At 42.5% G+C, this 20,883-nt stretch overlaps 1 protein-coding gene across 2 annotated transcripts in view; it reads right to left on the reverse strand.

The window, feature by feature from the left end:
- Positions 1-2,905: 2,905 nt before the first annotated feature.
- COG6 (component of oligomeric golgi complex 6) overlaps positions 2,906-20,883 on the reverse strand; it is an 88,375-nt gene continuing 70,397 nt past the window's right edge. For both annotated transcript variants that reach the window (XM_004450938.3, XM_071208136.1), the window contains 6 exons: positions 20,075-20,206; positions 19,588-19,755; positions 18,299-18,406; positions 17,157-17,210; positions 13,632-13,711; positions 2,906-4,118 (listed from right to left, as the gene is read on the reverse strand). In XM_004450938.3, the coding sequence (XP_004450995.2) occupies positions 3,971-4,118; positions 13,632-13,711; positions 17,157-17,210; positions 18,299-18,406; positions 19,588-19,755; positions 20,075-20,206 (690 nt within the window). In that variant the 3' untranslated portion in view covers positions 2,906-3,970. The remainder of the gene's footprint in view (positions 4,119-13,631; positions 13,712-17,156; positions 17,211-18,298; positions 18,407-19,587; positions 19,756-20,074; positions 20,207-20,883) is intronic.

Raw genomic sequence — 20,883 nt, forward strand, 5'->3', positions numbered from 1 at the left:
ATTTAGAAAATGAACATATGTATGCCAGCAACCTAATGTAAGTCATTAGAAGTACCTTCAGTGAATCCCGTATTTCCCTCCTGAGGGATAAAGCTTGTGTTCATTATTCCTTTTATGTATCCGCAACAGCTTCACCACATACATGCGTATCCATGAACAGTGTGTAATTGTGCTTTAATCTATATAAAAACTTTCTATAAATGGAAAAATATATTATTCTGATTTTCTTTTATTGTTCATTATTGTTTTTGAAAATCATCTTTTCACTGCTGTAGTGTTCTATTATGTGGCTATATGTCAAGACATGTGGGCTATTCTCAATCAGGATAGGTTGGTTATGCCAAGGAAATAACCCTCAAGGGGAGGCTAAAGAGACAAAAATGAGTTTCCAAGATCATGTCCTAGGGAATGTCAACTTTGACAAATCATGTTATGTGAAAATATCTAGGGGAGGAAGTAAAAAAGGGGTTTGGCCAGTGAGGCAGAAGGAAAACTATGAAAGCAAGGTGCCACGGGAGCCTGGAGAGCACAGTATTTCAAAGAGAAGTATGGAGAGCTGTGACAGTTCAATTGAAATTAAGGTAGAGAAGAATCCAATGGATGTGACAACGTACAAGGTGGTGGGGATCTCATCAAGATGCGTTCTGCAGTGGTGAGAGGGCGAGGCGAGACGGGTAGACCGAGGAGACTGGAAGGCTAGGCCGGCGAGACAGCACGTGGAAACAGCAGTGCAAGGAGGCAGAGAAGCTGAGCTGCAAGGAACTGGGAGAGGACACGCTCTTAAAATGCCACCAACACTACAGCACTGTGCATGCCACCGAGAACAGTCCAGACAGGGCAGAGGCTGTTTCATTTTATTTTAAACACTTTCAAACTTACAGGACAATTACAATACAAATTCCAGAGAACTCCAACACAACCCTGTATCCTCAGACATCCAAATTCCACCAGTGTTGTTTTCCACACCTGCTGTATCATTCTATCTATTCATCTGTCCACCTATTATGCATCTATCTTCTGAACACCTGAGTGCAGGTTGCTGAGCTGGAGGGGGAGGGGGGCGGTGGAAGGGGCCAAGACATCCAATCACATTTTTTCTTAGGAGGTACTAGGGATAGAATCCAGGACCTCATAAATGGGAAGCAGGCACCCAACCACTGAGCTACATCAACTCCCCAGTGAGAGCTGGATTTTTTGTTTGTAGGAGGTACCGAGTTTGAACCAGGACCTTGTACATGGGAAGAAGATTCTCAACCACTGAGCTATATCCACTCCCCAAAAAGTGTTGCGGTTTTCTTTTTAGGACGTACCAGGCATCAAACCTGAGACCTTGTACACAAGAAGCAGGCACTCAGCCACTGAGCTACCTCTGCTACCAGACTTTTTTTTTAGGAGGTACCAAGGACTGAAACAAGGGCCTTGTGTATGGGAGGCAGGCACTCAGCCACTGAGCTACATACACATTCTCCAACCGCTTTTACGTGGCCTTTTTTTTTTTAATTTTTAAATTTTTTATTATATTTTATTATTTCAATTTTTTTTTTTTTTTTTTTTTTTTTGCCTTTTTCTTGTTCATGCCTCGCCCTGTTACTGCAGGCCTTTAAATGTTTCCTGGAGCACTGAGAAAGCCATTTCTGCCAGTTCTTGCTGGCTGCTGCAGCTTTTGTGGGGAATGGAGCCAGCAAACATCCCCCTCTGCCCTCTGGATGAGGGTGGGAGGGCAGAGGCTGCTGCTTAAGTAGAAAGAAGTAGAAACTCAGAGAAGGTGAGAAAAAGGGTCCTGAGCACCAAGGGAGGGGCAGTCCCAGGGGAGGAGGAACTCCAGCTGCACCCAGAGCAAAGACGGAGAAAGAGGGCACATTGAGGGTCAGTAAATGAGGAACGAGCCTGAAAATGTCCACCTCCTCAATAAATTAGGGTGGGCAGTCAGTGTGTGGGCACGAAAGTTGCAATGGGAAGAGGGAAGGTAAATCCACCAAAGCAGCAGAGGAGACCTCAGAGCCACACTGCCTGCTCACCTGAGGACAGGGAGGATTAATGTAAGGTGATGCCCGTCGGTGCACATGGGTCACTGTCCTCACACGGCTCTCACCAGCTCAAGCGCAGGCACAGGGAAAGAAAAGGCAAAGTTCCACAGAGGAGAGCACCGCCAGGCAGGCCTGCTCTCTCTGAAGGGGCTGGCGTGCAGCATCTGAGGTTGCACTTAATGCCAAATCAGAACAGTTCAAAACGCCAACAGGGAAGCAGTTGTGGCTCAACTGAGAGAGCGTCCGTCTACCATATGGAGGGTCTAGGGTTCAGTACCCAGGGCCTCCTGGCCCATGTGGTGAGCTGGCCCATGTGGTGTGCTGCCACGTGCAAGGCGTGCTGTGCCAGGCAGGGGTGTCCCCCACGCACAAGGAGTGTGCCCCGCAAGGAGAGCTACCCCACACACAAAAAAGCGCAGCCTGCCCAGAAGTGGCTGACGCAGCAAGATGATGCAACAAAAAGAGACACAGATTCCCAGTGCTGCTGACAAGAATGCAAGTGGACATAGAAGAACACACAGCAAATGGACAGAGAGAGCAGACAATGGTGGGGGGGGAAAGGGGAGAGAAATAAAATAAATTTAAAAAAAAAAATGCAAAGAAGGATGCGTATCTCATAGCTAACGGTTATGCTGCTAATGCATGACCACTTGGTTCTAAGAGCATATTGTCCCACATTCTGCCGGTTGTCCACCGATTATTTCAATTTGGCCCTAGGTTGTACTTCTTTTGTATTAGCACGTTATCTAAAAACACACTGATGAGATATATTTAAAAAACTGCAATGATCACTGTTCTGAAAATTAACACTGTATTTGAGAAAACCAATTAAAAAGCAAAATTCATTTTTTCTAGAAAATAAAAGCATTCACTAATGGTAAGGTATCAATTTTTATTCACAGTACAAATTATGTAAATTTAAGGTTTTGATTTACATCATTTTATATTCTATTTTTTATACATCATACAAACTCACTGAAGGGTAAAGACTAAAAATACAGATTTAAACAGATGAGATATAATCATTCTTGGTCCAAAAGAATTATATTACTATAAGTAATTACAAACTGCAGCTAGAGAAATGGCCATGTTCTATAAATAATGATTTTATTTTACTACTTTTCAAATTATTTTAAATTCATTAACTTTCTACCTTGTGCCTGAATTCTCATTTAAAATTTAGGGACTAATTACCTCTTTTTATAGACTAACGAGAAATGAAGAAATTACACTAAACAGAACTGTCCCAGCAATCTGAATGACAAATCTGAAGCTGGAGCCCCCGCAGCTCTCTGTGAGGGGCCACTGCCCAGACACCACCTCCAGCGGCTTCTCCCGTGATGGAGGAGGTTGCTGCTTCTCTGGCGGAACACCAGGCGACACACAACGCAGGCGCTGGTGTCCTACACGGCCGCAGCCCCAAAAGGCCTGACCACGCCGAGTGCAGGCCCGGGCAGGCCACAGTGGAGCCCACCTGGCTCAGGTTACTTTTCTCCCTCATTTTTCCTCATGGCTGAATGTATATTTAAAATTGCATAAAAATGTGTATCATTATGTTGTGTTTGCTAAAGTAAACTAGAATGGAGCTTCACAGCTATGTGTATCAGCAGCACAATCTGCTATTATTTTTATCTATTCTCACAACCTTTTTAGGGCAGCTATTTTAGGGGCAGAGACATGGGCCATGCTATTAAAAAAGGGAGTAAGGATGCCTACTCAGTTACTAATCGGAAAGCAAAGGAACCTCAGGGCCAAGTGGTATTTCATTGGGTCATATCCTGAACACTGTTTAGACAAATTTTTTGCCTTTAATTTAGAACTAGTGAAAAAATCCTTCAACCCTCTCTTGTACAGCTTATGTTTCAGAACAGAGAGGACACTGCAGTGTGGAGGTGGAGAGCGGAGACGCTCCGGCGCACAGGCAGCTCCGGCACGCTCGGCGGTCAGCAGAGCAGAGCCCGCACCTGTGGCGGCGTTCGCAGCAGCAGGCCCTCCGGGTCCCGGTAGCCGCTGGCCGGGTCCATCACGGCCGCGTAGACCTCCCCGTAGGCCCTGCACACCAGGTCTGTGGACTGCTTCACGATCTGCTCCCTAGGCAAACAGGCGGCAAGTGAGGCCCCTGGAGATGCACTGGTCGCTCAGTCAACATGCTTCACTTTCCTAAGTGTCACAGGTATTGCTCAGAAACCAAAGCACAATGACACAAGCTACTTACCTTGATCTGGGGATAAAAGTACTTTCATACTTCTTAAAACTGGAAACAGAAACTGTGAGCCACCATCAAGGCACTAATTTTGCAAAAGCAACTGATCACACATTAACCTTAAAGAAAGATGCTTAACAAATATTCAAATTTCTCAACACACCTCTCCCCAAAAACCTTACAATAAACTGTCTTGCACCAGCAGCCCCTTCACTGGAACCCACCTTGCACCCCCTCCTCAGCTCGGTATGTACCTCAGCAGGCTAAAATCCCGTGGCACATGGCTACAGCCAACCACAGCATGCTCAGACACGTCCACAACAGCACAGGGTAGAACAAGAGAGTCCTGCACATGTTTCCAAGACCACCTGGCTAGAGCAAGCCGTGCAGGGCCTGCTGTGCTGGCAACGCTCGCCCCTGCCCAGCCGCCTGCGTGCAGGCTGCTGAGCTGGAGGGGGGATATAGCTATGGATTCCAAAAACAGATACTGGATTATGTTTGTAAACTGATCCGTACCTGGGAGAGATGAAATTTTGATTAGGTCCTTGATTGGGCCATGTCAGTAGGACACTGAGAACCCACCCGTTGGTGGGTGGAGACTCACAGATAAAAGGCATGGCAAAGGACAGAGTTGGAGCTTTATGATGCTGAGGGTTTTTGATGTTGGAGTTTGATGCTGAAGCCTTAAGCTGGAGCCCCGAGAAGCAAGCACACAGAAGAAAGAGAAGCAAGCCCCGGGAAGAAAGGAACCCTGAGCATGGAGAGAAACAAGATCTGGGAAGAGAGGAACCCAGGAAGTCTGAACCCTCGTACACGTCAGCAGCTATCTTGCTCCAACACGTGGAATCAGACCTTGGTGAGCAAAGTAACCAATGTTTTATGGCCTGGTAACTGTAAGCTCCTACCCCAAATAAATACACTTCATGAAAGCCAACAGTATTTCTGTTATTTTGCATCAGCACCCCTTTGGCAGACTAATACAGGCTTTGGTACCAGGAGCGGGGTAATGATTTTGCAATTACCAAAATGCTGGAAAGGTTTTATAAATGGGTAAGGGGTATTTTTTGGAGGAATTTGTGAGATGCTTGGAAGAAAAGACTTACGGTGCTTTGAAGAGACTGGTGATAACAATATGGATGATAAAGAGACTTTTTATGATGCCTTAGAAGTAAATGATGAAACTATTATTGGAAACTGGAGGAAAGGTATCCATGTTTTAAAGATGCAGAGAACTTAGCAAGATTAACTCCTGGTATTTTATAGAAGGCAGAATTTGAAAATGGTGAGCCTGGGCATCTAGCTGAAGAACTTTCCAAAGTAAATGCAAAGAATGTGGCTTGGCTTCTGCTTGCAGCTTATAGCAAAATGCTAGATGAGAGAGATAAACTGAGGACTCAATTCTTGGGCACAAAGAAAACAGAAAATGACTCCAGAAATTCCAAGCTTCTGGAAATCAAGCTCCCATTGGAGGATTTAACTAAACTTGGAACTTGTAAATCAGGATTGAAGATGCAGTTATGTCAGAAAGACCTGTGGAAAGTCTTACTATCTCATGGCTTGGACCCCTGCTTGCTGCATGCTAGATGAACAGACTTTTTGAGAGAGCTGTATGAACAAAACCAATGTCAGCCTGAAATAAAAGGGACATGGAAAGAAGAGACTGAAGGGGAAATGACTTTAAGAGGAAAACCATGGAAGCTGAGATCTGGAATTAAGACTTCACCATGGGCCAATAAAGGAACCCCACCCATGTGCAGAGAGAGTGTGAATTTGCCTCAGCAGCTGAAGAGGGTGGATGTTCCTGCCTGATGTTCCAGGAGAGTTTTGCTGCTCCAGGGAACAGAGAGGGTGGAGCACATTCCCCAAGGATTAGGGTGGTTAAGGTCAGCACTCCACAGGTCTGAGAGGGGTGGATCTGCCTCCCATGGGTTAGGGAAGGCCAGGTGGTCAACTCCTTGTTCTGAGAGGGCTGAGCCTGTATGCCAAAGGTGAGGGGGAACGTTGTCTTCACGCCACTGTACTAGGGGGGTTAAGACTCTAACCCAAAGATTGGGTGAGGTGTGGCAATCACCCCAACACTCTTCGAGGGTGTGAGGTCTGGAGCTTGGTTAACACCCAGATGCTTGATAAGGGTGGAACAAAGAAAATGGCCACTGGGCAAGCATGTGGAAAGGGTGGGTTCTCATAAGGCACCAAGGAGAAGAAACCATCATCTTAAGAATGACACTCAGACTCTGACATCTAATGAAGCATGTCCTGCAGGTTTACTAAAATGTAGAAGACCAGTTACTCATGTTTCCCTCCCAATTTCTCCTTACTGTAATGAAAATGTTTATCCTTTGTCCATCTGGGTTGGAAACATAAATTGTTTTCTAAGTTTCAGAGGTCTATAGCAGATGGGACTTTGCCCCAAGATAAACTGTATTTCTTTAAATTGATTGTAATATGATTTAGTACTTGTATTATTACTGATTTAAGTTTTTTTTAATATTGTAATGTCTTTTTGGAATTCAGAGAGTGGAGTGTAGCAGTTTGATATAGTTATGAATTCCAAAAATTGATACTGGATTATGGTTGTAAACTGTTCCGTACCTGGGCGTGATTAAATTATGATAAAGGCTTTGATTAGGCCACATCAGTAGGGCATTGAGACCCCATTCCTTGGTGAGTATGGATTCACAGATAAAAGGGCATGGCAAAGGACAGAGTTGGAGCTTTATGATGCTGAGGGTTTTTATTGTTGGAGTTTTGGTTGGCGTTTGATGCTTAAGTCTTAAGCTGGAGCCCTGGGAAGTAAGCACGTGGAGGAAAGAGAAGCAAGCCCCGAGAAGAAAAGAACCCTGACCCCAGAAAGAAAGCAAGTCCTGGGAAGAGAGGAACCCAGGAAGCCTGAACCATGGCAGACATCAGCAGCCATCTTGCTCCAACATGTGGAAATAGATTTTGGTGAGGGAAGTAACCTTTGCTTTATGCCCTGGTATCTGTAAGCTCCTACCCCAAATAAATACCCTTTATGAAAGCCAACAGGCTTCTGGTATTTTGCATCAGCACCCCTTTGGCCGACTAACACAACCATGATGAGGTGGGATTTATCCCAGATACGTAACCATGGCTCAACATAAGGAAATCAATTAATGTAATATATACCACATTAAGAGAATGAAGGGGGGGTGGCCCACTGATCCTCAAAACTGATGCTGGAAAGGCATTTGACAAAATACAGCATCCTTTGATAAAAATACTTATCATACTCAATGGTGAAAGACTGGAAGTTTTCCCTCAAATATCTGGAACAAGACAAGGATGCCCCATGTCACCACTTATTTAACATTATGCTACAAGTTCTAGCTAGAGAAATTAGGCAAGAAAAGGAAACAAAGGGTGTCCAAACTGGAAAAGAAGAAGTAAAACTTTCACTATCTGCATATAATATTATTCTACATATAGAAACTCCAAGAAATCTACAAAAAAGCTACTAGAGTTAATACATGAATTCACCAAAGAGTTGGGATACAAGACCAACATGCAAAAATCAATAGTGTTTTTATAAACATTTAATAATGAACAATCTGAGGAGGAAATTAAGGGAAAACTTTCCATTTCCATTAGCAACTAAAAGAATCAAAAGTCTAGGAATAAATTTAAACAAGGACATAAAGGGCCTGTACAAAGAAAACTTTTTGTGCTAAAAGAAATCAAAGATGATCTACATAAATCGAAGGACATTTAGTGTTCATGGGTTAGAGGACTAAATATTGTTAAGATGTTCTTTCTACCCAAACTAACATACAGATTCGATGCAATTCCAAATAAAATTCCAACACTCTTCTTTGCAGAAACAAATGCCAATCATCAAATGTTAAGATTTATTTGCTTTACTTTTCTTTCTTTATGCCCCTACCCCCCAGATGGTTCTCTTGTCTGTCTGCTGTCTGCTCACCTTCTCCAGGAGGCAACGGGAACCGAACCTGGGACCTCCCACATGGGAGGCGGGTGCCCAACGGCCTGAGCCACGTCTGCTTCCCACAGGCATTGCTGGCTTGTGGCATCTGCTGGCTGCAGTGGGGGCAGCGTCTAGCTCATTGTGGCAGGGCTCATGTCTGCTCAGCTTTTTTAAGAGGCACCAGGACCTGAACCCAGGGTCTCACATTTGGTAAGTGAGCATCCAACTGGCTGAGCCACATCCACTCCCCCCAATCATAAATTTACATGGAAGGGTACAGGGCCCCAAATAGCCAGAGTCATCTTGAAAAAGAAGAATAAAGTTGGAGGCCTCACACTACCTGACTTTAAAACTTATTACAAAGTTATACTGGTCAAAGCAGCACGGTAGTGGCACAAGGGCAGATATATAAACCAAGGGAATCAAAGTGAGAGTTCAGAAATAGACCTGTATACCTATTGTCAACTGATTTTTGACTAGGTTAGCTATATTAGCCAAGGAAGTGCTGATGCAAAATACCAGAATTCTGTTGGCTTTTATAAAGGGGTAGAAGCTTACAGTTACCAGGCCATAAAGCATAAGTTACTCACGTCACCAGAGTCTTTTGCCATGCGTTGGAGCAAGATGGCTGCCGACGTCTGCCAGGGTTCAGGCTTCCTGGGTTCCTCTCTTCTCAGGGCTCTGTTTCTCTCTGGGCTCAGCTCCTCTGCTCTTTCCACAAGGCCAGATGTAGACCATCAGGTGAAAGACTCTGTCTCTCTCCCCAGGACTCCTGCCATGTCTAAAGAGCTGTCTCTATTCCCCTATATTCTTCTGTGGGTTCACTTTCCAGGCTTCAGCTCAAAAAACTCTCTTGGGTCCTCCTTCTTTGTGTCTTTACTTCCCCAGGCCAGCATCAAATCTCCAACAACTCCTCTGCTCTGCTGTGTAGTTTTATCTGAGAGTATCAGCCCACAAAGAGGGCGGGACTCAATGTCCTACTGCTGTGGCCCAATCAAAGCCTTAATCATTACTTAATGGGGTAAAAATAAAACCTCTGAAGCCAATACATTCTAACACGCCCAGAGGAAAAGACGAGTTTACAAATGTAATACAATATTTCTTTCTGGAATTCATCGATAATATCAAACTGCTACAGATACCACATCCACTCAGTTAAGACAAAACTATCTCTCCAACAAATGGTGCTGGGAGAATTGGCTATCTATGTGTAAAAGAATGAAGATGACCCCTATCTCACACCATATAAAAAAACTAACTCAAAATGAATCAGAAACTTAAATATAAGAACCAAGACTATAAAATATGCAGAAGAAAATGGAGGGAAACATCTTCAGGATCTTATGTAAGGCAACAGATTCTCAGACCTTATATCAAAGGCCCACACTGCATAAGAATAAACAGATAAATGGGATCTCAACAAAATTTAAAACTTTTGTGCAAAGGACTTTATCACAAAAGTGAAAAGATAACCTACCGAATGGGAGGAAATATCTGGAAACTACATATCCAATACAGGATTAATATCCAGTATCTATAAAGAAATCCTACAACTCAACAACAAAAAGACAAATAACCAAATTTTTTAAATGGCCAAAAGACTTGAAAAGGCATTTCTCCAAAGAGGATACACAAATGGCCAAAAGCACATGAAAGATGCTCAACATCATAAAGCTATTAGGGAGATATAAACCAAAACCGCACTGAGACACCACTTTATATACAGTAGAATGGCTGCGATTTAAAAAACAAAAAATAACAAGCGTTAGAGAAGATACAGAGAAATAACAACGCTTATTCACTGCTGGTGGGAATGTAAAGAGGTGGAGCTGCTGTGGAAGACAGTCTGGCAGTTCCTCAGAAAGTTAAGCAGATAATTACCATATGACCTGGCAATCCCTCTACTCGGTATAAATCCAAGAGAATTGAAAGCAGGGTCTTGAGGAGACTTCCGCACACCCATGTTCACAGCAGCATTATTCATATTTTCAAAAAGATGGGAGCAACCCAAGTGACCACCAACAGAGGAATGGAAAAACAAAAGGTGGTGCAGGCATATGATGGAGTATCATTCATAGTCATAAAAGGAATGATGTTCTGACACGTGACAACATGGACAAACCTTGAAGACATCATGGTGAAGGAAATAAGCGAGACACAAAAGGCCAAATATTGTGACCGCAATGATATGATATAATTAGAATAAGCAAATTTACAGAGTTAGAATCCACAATACAGGTTTTACCAGGGACAAGGGAGGGTTAGGGAAGGGGGAGTCAAACCTTAATCAGCATAGAGCTTCTGCTGGGAGTGCTGAAGAGTGGTGGTTATGGATAATGGTGAAAGCTGCATAACTCTGTGAACGTAACCCACACAAGTGAATTATGTATCTGAATATGGTTAAAGGGGGAAACCTTAGGTTGTACAAATGTGACAAAAAACACAACTCTCTGTCATCGTGAAGTCTTCCCTGAACTTCATAAACGATTACTCCCTTTTCCTACTTTACAGTAAAGGTACAACATTTTCTTGATTCTCAGATCCTAATAGCTTTATGCTGGAAAAAGAAGTATTTCCACACTAAATATATCCCAATCAGAATACAAAATGTTAAATGGTCTCCAGCACAACTTCAAGGAACTTGATTTTGTTCATGCTCACTTGAACGTGATGAACACTGAACGTGATGGTGTTCAGTGAAGGCTGACTGAATGCTAGTGGAGAAAAAAGCCTTTCTGTCAAAATAAGCTCTATTCTGGGCACATGGGGTGCTAACAACAACATTATGTTAGTTGTTAGGCAAGTGGGTGCCATGAAGCCACCATAACAGAACGTACTCTTAAAGCTAGAATTTCATTCTTGTTTTGACGATCATGACCAAAACGATGCATCTGTAAGACGATCTGTGGAAATGCGTGTACCCGTGGGTCTGCAGTCCAAGCAGAACCAATGAGCCAGATGAATGAGGAGAGAACTCTGCCAATGACATGAACTACCAGCAGCCTGCACCACAACTATCTATTAATTGTTCAAAAACCTAATAAAGATGAATGCATAACTAAGTGGAGATGATAGCCTCATTTTAAAATGTGCTCACAGAAATTAACCGTATTTTAAATAAATATTTAAATTCGTGAGTTGTGATAAGAAATGAACTGCTCAGTTCCAGACTATCATCAAGCTTGTCATCAATCAGTTCTTTAGGATTTTTGGTTGCCATGGCAACATGACACAACTGTTACCACCATAAACCCAGCATTTCTAAAAATAGCCATTTCCACATTCAGGTTCATGATCACTAAAATTGAGCTTTATTATAACACCAGTTGAGAGTGCAATCAAATGTGCCACAGGAGAAAAAAGGTATTAAAAGTTTAAGCCCAAAAAACCAGGAAGAAAAGGTATAATATTCCATGCTGATGAGCAATAGCTCGGCTGAAGAATTCGCACGAGACTTCAGCATTCTGCCCAGTCACAGTGAAATTAAAACGTATTTTATGCAAGAGACACAGAAATCCTCATTTGTAGAACTGCTGGGAAGGTGAAATAAGATAATCCAGGCAAGGTCCACTCTGGTTCAAGAGCGGGCAAGACCAGAGCCCAGTTGAGCAGCTACTGGAGGGTTTAATGAAAAGCCCCCACGGGGATTCCCACTGAGCTAGACTGACTTACACAGCAACCTGTTCCACAAGTCAATTTTTCTATCTAAGGACATGGCATGTCTATTAATTCAGATTCTCTTTTAGATTTGTCAATAAAGTTTCAGTTTATTCATTTAATTTTTCATAGAAATTGGCTTTAATCCTAGGGAAAAAATTCCTTGCATATTAAAAGGCTTAAAAAATGTTTTTTTCATTACAGAAGTTACAGGTGTACAGAAAAATCATGTAGTTCCCACATACCCCTCCATTAACACTTGGCTTATTGTGATACCTTTATTACAACTGATGAAAGAATATTCTAATTGCCCTAAGTTTTCATTAGGGTATATATATTTTCCCCAGTAGCTACCCTATGATTAACACCGTGCACTAGTGGTACATGTGTTATAATTCATACTTGTAATATTAAATACAGTCCATCATTTATAAAGGGTTCACTGTGTTGTACAATCCTATGTTTTATCTTTTACTTTTTATTCTACTCTATATAAAACCTAAAATTTCCCCTTTTAACCACATTCACATATAGAATTTGGTACTGTTAATTACACCCATAAAGTTGTACTACCATCACTTCCCTCCATTTCCAAAACAATGTACAATCAACTCATTGATTATACAGCGCCATGTACATGTACATTAATGGATAAAGTAATCCCATTACATAATTAGATATTGATGGTATATAAGAAAGGTACTGGGAAACGGACTTGGCCCAGTGGTTAGGGCGTCCGTCTACCACATGGGAGGTCCGCGGTTCAAACCCCGGGCCTCCTTGACCCGTGTGGAGCTGGCCCATGCGCAGTGCTGATGCGCGCAAGGAGTGTTGCGCCACGCAAGGGTGTCCCCCGCGTAGGGGAGCCCCACGTGCAAGGAGTACGCCTGTGAGGAGAGCCGCCCAGCGTGAAAAGAAAGAGCAGCCTGCCCAGGAATGGCACTGCCCACACTTCCCGTGCCGCTGATGACAACAGAAGCGGACAAAGAAACAAGACGCAGCAAACAGACACCGAGAACAGACAACCGGGGGAGGGGGAGTAATTAAATAAATAAAAATAAATCTTTAAAAAAAAAAAAAGGTACTAAAATTTTTGTACTAATTGTGAATCTGACCAAGTAACTGCACTCCATTTTAGTTCTATTAGCTTATCAGCTGATAGCCTTTTTTGTTTGGGTTTTGTACAGACATTAAAAAACAGGTTTAAAATGCTTTTCAATATTTATAGCTGGCATTTTCTTTTCTACATCTTGGTATTGGCTAGAACCTCCCAGGGGAGTAGTAGATGTGGGACGGTTACTTTTAAGTGCCATTTGCTAGGCTAGAGTATCCAGCTAGTCAATTAAGCACCCATCTGGGTGTTGCAGGGAGACAGTGCAAACTTTGGGCAGTCTAGCAGAGTCCTTCCCCAGGGGGACTCAGCCATCCTCGTTCAAGGACTCAGGGCCTGCAAACTGGCTCAAGTCTGGGCATTGACCGAGAGACAGTGACACTCTGTTTTGGTGATTGGCTTCAGGCTCTGCTCGCTATCCACTAGCATTTGGACCATGCCCAGGCAGGGCTGAAGTCGGATTTCTGCAGGATCTAAACTCCACAAGGGAGGGGCAGGAAAAGAGTGCGCTTGGCAGCCACCTCTGAGGGCTGTGCTGTACTCAAGGATGCTGAAGCAGAAAAACGGCTGAGAACTACAGCACTGCATGACAAATCTCCTATCCTTGAAAATAAGTTTTTCCCAGAAAATTTACTCGGTGTATAAAAATACGTGAACCTTTACCAACTACTTGGAATCAAAAATACTTACTTCACTGTGGCACTTAGAAGGAAGTTTAGCTGAGGCATTAAGAGGTTGTCTGGGGCTGACAGATAACGATCAAACTGAACCTAAATGAAACAGAGAAATGCAAAACAAAGTATATTTATTTGCTGACAAACATCAAGAACATCACCATTTCTTTTAAAGGTTAAATCTTAAGGGGGAAAAACATTCTAAATAGCAAGCCCTTTGTGCTGAAATGAGTTTTTCTTGAATATACTAAAACTGTCAACTCTATAATACTGTCAATATTAGCAATACCTACTTCTAAAACCCCAAATCCAAACTATTCATTTAAAACTCTCTCACAAAGCTTCTGAATAATATTACAAGAAGTAAGCAATAAGGTTTCAAAAGCCAACCTTACTTTCCCACATCCACTGTCACCTGTTCATTCATTCGTTCCCTCATTCACTCAACCCGTATTTGCTGAGGACCCACCAATTGAGAAGGACTCTTAGGCAACGTGAATACAAAGGCAAACAAAAGAACTACAGTCCCTAGTCATAGAGCTTACAGCCTACAGAGAGATGAAGTAAGCCAATGAAAATATGTAAGTAAACACACAATTACAAATGGTGTTCACTGCCATGAAGGACAGTCAGAATACTATACAAGCATACATGGCAACACAGCCCAGTCTGTGGGTTTAGCAAACGCATCTCTGAGGAGTGGGCAGCAGAGGTGACATCTGAGGAGCAGCCACGACCTGCAGAGGGACATGGACATCTTTTCATGGACGAAGGACTGAGGTAGGAAAGAGAATACTGCTTTTACAAGCATTTTAGGTTTTATCACAGAAGCAGCAGGAACTACTGATGTTAAGGAGGGGAAGGGATTTCAATTCTAAGTTGAGTCTGGCTACACAAGGACAGAGGCAAGGACACAGAGTAGGAAGTGCAGCACCTCAGGCGACAGAGGCAGAGAAACGGACACAGTGGACATGTGGGGAAGTCAGGAAGTAAAACCATCAAGACTTGGCTGCTGACAGGATGAAGCACTGACTCCCAGATTCTGGATGTGTATAAATCAATTTACAGCACTATTAGAAAACATTTCTCTTTATTTAATTTCATAGGACAAGCCCCAGAAGTTCAAATGAAACTTCAAAATTTTAAATGCTGTCTAATTTGAAGTGGCCTTTAACTTCACTATTCTATATGTCTTCTTTATCTTAGCTGATCACATCTCATTTGCTTTGTTTTCTTTGAGTGGTTTTTCCTCCTGCTCAAGGGCCACTTAAAAGGAAGGTGACAGCCAGCAGAGGTCAGGACCCATTGGACCACTGCAGGTCACTGACTCCACACGTCCAGAGCTCATGGGTCACACTGAACCCAACCAAGACTGTTTTTCTCTAGAGAAGCATAAGATATTAACTTAATTGTTTTCACAATTAAGACCAGACATGTAAAAAATTTGTAATGAGAGCTAAATATATTTGTGGGTTTATATTATGGGTAAGTGCCAGGAGGGAAGGAGCGGCAGAGGGAAGAAACACATGCTTACTGAGTCTACTTGTATTAGGTAAGCAAGAACAAAACAGGGGTCATGATGAAGAGGAAAAAGAGTCAAAATGATGAATGACTGAAGAGGAGGAGACAGGGTGTAAAAGCTGAAACAAAATAGGAAGAGGAAAGAAACATGAGAGAAGAGATGAGGGAGGAGGAAGATGAAGAACAGAGAGGTTTACATGTATTTATGCTTTTAAAATTTCTATTTACCATTTTAAGTGCACAATTTGATGAGTTTTGACAACTGTACAGATTCAGGTAACCACTACCATAATCAAGATGAACCTTTTCCACAACCCTGGCAAACACTGATCTCTCTGGAACCACTGTTCTGAGTTTACGAGAACGTATACACACACAGGGAATCCTACAAGAGTATTTTTGGGTCTGGTTGTTCAACTTGGCTTGATAATGTTCCATGTTTATCCATAGTTACTCCTTTTATTATGGAGCACTATTCCACTATATAACCACTCACTAGTGAAGGACGTTTGGGTTTTTCTGGCTGTTGGCGCGTGTGCTGGCACAAGCATTCATGTACTGATCTTTGCGTGAATATACATTTCCATATGAAGAAGCTTGATGAAGTATTGAAGTTCAGTTGGTATCAAATCAAATGTGTTTGTTATGGATTTAGGATTTTAAATTTAAGCCCCATGATAACAACAAAGAAAATCTGTGAAAAATATATGCAGGAAAAAATAAGAGGGAACTCAAAATGGTACAATACATTCTGTGTTCATGGATTGGAGGGCTAAATATTAAAATATAAGTTTTACCAAAGTTATTTACAGATCCAACACAATCCCAATCAAAATTTCAACATCCTTCTTTGCAGACATATATACTAGAGATGGAGACACAGCAATCTGTAAGGTACAGTGGGGCTCATGTGGAAGTGCTCTTGCCAGACTTTCACAAAAGAAGGGCATCAACTGGAGGCTCGCCGAGGCCACACTGAAGAGTCAACTGTCATTCCAGATGGGACTGTCACCTCAGTTCCACCTTAGGGAGAAGTCAGGAACTATGAACGCAAGAGCATGGCGATACGACCATAACGATATGCAACCTACTTCTTCATGGTTGTTACTCTTGTCTGTTCATGAGCAGTAAAACTCTGATAATGAAAAAAGCTTCTGAGCAGATTGGGATGAGAATGCTTCTAAATTCATATGTTTTAGAGGACAGGAATAGAGTGGTTGGTGTAAATTTTAAAATGGAATAGGAAAACAGGCCTTTAACAAAGAAGAGTAAAAAAATGATTTTGGAACTTAACTGAAATGCCCAAGTAGTTCCAACAGTGCTTTTCATATACTTTCAACATCAAAAATTGACAGATGTATCCTTAGTAGGAAAAGAGGTAAACGAGCAATAAAATACCCCTGATCCAATTACATCTTCAACCTACTCTAATAAAGAACTGTTTCATGACCAAGAGTAAATCTGCACAATCTGTTTCCACTGCTCAGCCATGCAGTGCTAACAGGCTACATCTACTTATACATTCTGATTTCATAAAGCTGCTAATAAGCTTTTCCTATTGGACAACTGAGTCAGCTGAATTTGGAATATGTAAATGTGCTCATGTGCAGTGGTGGGTGGGACTCTGCACCTCCTAAAAGTGGTTTAACACAAATCTATATACCTAATGTGTAGGCATCGTCCAACCTTCATCTTTACTTCTGAAATATGATTTAGGTGACGTTTACCAGGTGACTATGAGCTACCTGATGACACGCGAGCACCTAGCGGTGGAGCACAGAGCAGGAGACAAGTATGTGTTGCTGAATAAGCAAAGGGAGGAGGAGGCTGTCAGGCACAGGGCAGTCCTGGGAAAGGCACCTTGTTCTCACCCCACAGCTAAGGGAGGCACACCTGCTCAGTCAGCATTAGGGAACCCTAAGTAAATCCTGCACGCTAGGGCAGAGAAATGCTCACCCAGGGCAAAATCTTCAAAGCAACGCCCCAAGAAAGCTACACCGAATGTTTCTTGCGTACTCACCATTGCAGCCTTTAGCGCCACAGAATCCAGGCTGGGCAAATTAGCTAACGGGCCCTAAAAATGGGTAAGAAAAACAATATGCAGAAGAGGTGATGCACATTTCAGTTCACTTATGCAGTGTACACCATTAGTGGAATGCCCCAATTCGGAAACCCATTTTGCTTATTTCCAAAAAACACAGAAGTCATGTAACTCCAACAAGACAAGGAACCGTGACTTGCTCACTTTTGTACGACCAGCACGAAGGCATTGAGTAATACTTGCTGGAGGAAGGAAGGGGCAAATACGTTTACTTATAATGGAAACACGATGACATTTCAGCTGGACTCAAGACTAAGAAAAAGAAGGCAATGAAGCACTTCGTAAGATGCCAGCAAGTCATACAATCTTGAAGAGTTTCACTCTGATAATGCTAGAAAGGCAGCAGAATAGGTTTCTACTGGTAGAAATGTGCTTACTACCTTAGCAAAAGGAAAAAATCAGAACTAGTGTTTTTGAGAACTTCATTCTTGAGTTCCTGGGCTGTAAATATAAATGGCAAACTTCTTCTTAATGTCATTCAAAAGAGTACCTTGCTTTTCAAAGACAGACATGTACACAGCTTTCTAAGGTGCCCACCTCATTTACTTGTGTTTGCTCGAGTGGAGTTCCATAATTTAACAAGATCCTATGCTGGCCCCAGAAGTGATTACTTTTCCCGAGTAAGAGACCACAATTTCCTAAATTAAAAAGGGGAGAATGCTATTTATACTGTAATCTATTCATCAGATTAAATGATAACAATATAGGACTCTGGAAACTTCACATGTAGGAGTGTCCTTTATATGTTTTACAATGTGAATTCTTATATATTTGTATTACTTTAACCAAGAGTATTTGTATAAGAAAGCCAGTTAGTAGTGCTGGGTGTTCTATATAAGCCAAGTTCATCTATGCGCACATCTCCCTTAATCTTGAGAACCACCAACAAATACTACTATCAGCACCCGCCCAAAGATGACGGCACAGGGACAGAGCACTAAGCCACTTTCCCAGCACCACACAGCTCCTGAGTGGCAGAGCTGAGTTCTCATGCAAAGTCTGGCTATAACCCCCACCCGCTGTGCCAGCTCACTCTGTGCCTGGAACACCCACGTGCCTACCTGCTCAGGTCTGTGCTGCTGCACAGTGTTATAGATGTAACTCAAGCCTGCTCTGGTCAGAACATAAGATGCTTGCTCATTTATAAGTGTGTCCAAGTGTGCTTCAATCTAATAGAATACAACAGAAAGGAAACATTTTAAAACAGGATAGAACTGATGAGAGAAGGGGGGATGCCCCTGGGTTTGTTCCTTGGAGTGACACAGACTTTGTGGCCAAAGGGCTGCTTCTGTTACACAGGCTTTTTCTTCTCCCAAAGAGAGAGAAAGTCTCACTTTAAAAGGTGATAACCAAAGAGGATTCCAGGGCTAGTCAGTAACCAAAAATACTGGGGTATTTCTCAGCTCTTAAAACCTAGTAATAAGCAAAAAACAAACAAGTAAAAAACACTAATAACAATATTAAATAAAATACTTAGGAAGAATTTTGGGAAGATGAGGACCTGATGCCCCCAATCTCCTTACCCCCTCCCAGACTTAACAAATAAAATCTGCCATATGGATAAACCCGGAAGAAACCCCCTGGGGCTGAGGGGAAAGCAGGTCTGATAACCAGATAGAGTGAGTTAGCAGGTGCAGGCACTGTCCAAGAAGAGCTGTGAGCAGATGTGAGTGGCATGTGCTCACCTGCTCAGGGCAACCATTGGGAATGCACCTGCCAAACTGTTTAAATGCTTGCTATGTTTGTGAAAACACAGCACATACAAAAGTTGTCGTCGTCGTTTTTAACTTTATATCTAACCTTAAACATCAGTATTTCAAAATCAGAATAAGGTACTTAGTAGATTTTACAAATGCCTTTGTTCTAGTCATCTTACAAACCCTTACATGATACCGTTGGCTTAAAAGACTAGAGCGATTGGTATAACAAACTGTAATGTTTTGCCTAACACTAGTTTACACATAGATAAAAATATATCTGTCCTCTCTAACACCTTCTGCACTAGTTACACAGCTTGAGAAATACAGCATATTATTCACAGTTCAGAAAGTGCAATCTGCATACAGATTCATCAGAAAAGCTTCATGCTATCATCACGTACTAGAGTCTGAATCAAATATCTTAACCACTATATTCCCTGGCGGCTCCAAAGTTGGAAAACGAAATACTAAGCAGGGAGGAGCTGGTGGATAGCTGGGTGGATGGAGGTAAGCACATACCTGTGTGTGTGCATGTGCACGGCATTCCATCAGAGTATGTCAAGGGATTTACAGGGGCCAGGTGATGAAAATTATCATATGAAGATAGAAGACCCCATCCCAGGAAGCTGCCCCCACAGAGCAATGCTCACCTGAAACTGCAGTATCTCCAGGCGCCTGTCGGTGAACTCAAACAGGGCCAGCGTTGTCTTCATCACGCAGAGCGAGTTGACCATGAAGGTGGCCATGTCGGCCGAGCCCAAGTTGCTGGCGGAGACCGTGCACATCTGGAGGAGAGGGTCCAGGACACAGGACAAAACCTGCAAGGGAAACGAATCACGTCTGCTCAGGTCCATGGTCCTGGGCTGATGGCACTTCAGAATTAAGGCCAAACTAATTCAAAGGCAGCCGACTTACAGAAACACCTAAGATTAAATGGTATAATAACCACAACAGTTTAAAAGTAGACACCGTTGAATAAATACTTTTTAAATTAAAGGGAATTGACAATCTCTGAAGGAAAAAGCAACAATAAGAAAGGTATTGTCAAAATATATGTTACAAAATGTCAGGAGAATCTGAACAGAATGCACAACAGTGTGGCAAAACACAAGCACCAAAAACAAACTCACAGCATACCTGCACAAAGTCAGCTTGGCGAGCATCTGAGGGCACAACCGAAGAGTCATGAGATGCCAAAACCTCACGCAGCAACGTGAGCGTCTGACTTAATGCAGCACTTGGTCCAAGATCAGGTGGGGGGAGTTCAACCTGAAACAGAGATTGCTTATCCCTGGGCTTCTATTTTTCCCTTAATGTTAATGTACAAAATAAATGCCAGTTCATAGCAAAAGAAAGCAAAAAGAGTAAGGTATTGGCTCATAAATTAAAAACTCTGTAATGTCTCAAAAAGCTTATTAGGAATTTCAGCATAGAGAGTGACACAAAGGTTTTTGCCAGATCATCTCAGAATTAACACACACTTTGCACTCTACAATGCGAAAATTTACAAGAAAAATTTATTTTCAAAAGAATTGTGGAATTATATTTAGATATGTAGTTAAAATGGCTGACTGGTTTTGAGCACAGTCATAAGGAAAAAAGCATACAAAGACGAGTGCTGTCCAAATTATAATTAAGAACTGCCAGTTACACTTGGTCCCAAATTTCTGAGATTTTGGTGGGTGTGTCCAGACTGTGGGCACCCCCAGCCTACGGTGCACACTCTGAGAAGTACTCGCAGAAGCAGGGTAGCCTCACCATGGAAACTCGTGTTCTGGAGTGAAGCAGAACAAATGCAAACCCTTAGCATACCATATACCAGTTGTGTGGCCTCAGGAAAGCTCGTCTCAGAGCTTCAGAGCGGCTCTGTACGTTTGAAACAGGATTACTCCATCTAAGCCTGGCACTCGCTCACTGGACAGTATGCCAAGTGTATTACATCTACT

The sequence above is a fragment of the Dasypus novemcinctus genome, chromosome 15 (assembly GCF_030445035.2).
Source record: "Dasypus novemcinctus isolate mDasNov1 chromosome 15, mDasNov1.1.hap2, whole genome shotgun sequence".
In the NCBI taxonomy this organism is placed as follows: Eukaryota; Metazoa; Chordata; class Mammalia; order Cingulata; family Dasypodidae; genus Dasypus; species Dasypus novemcinctus.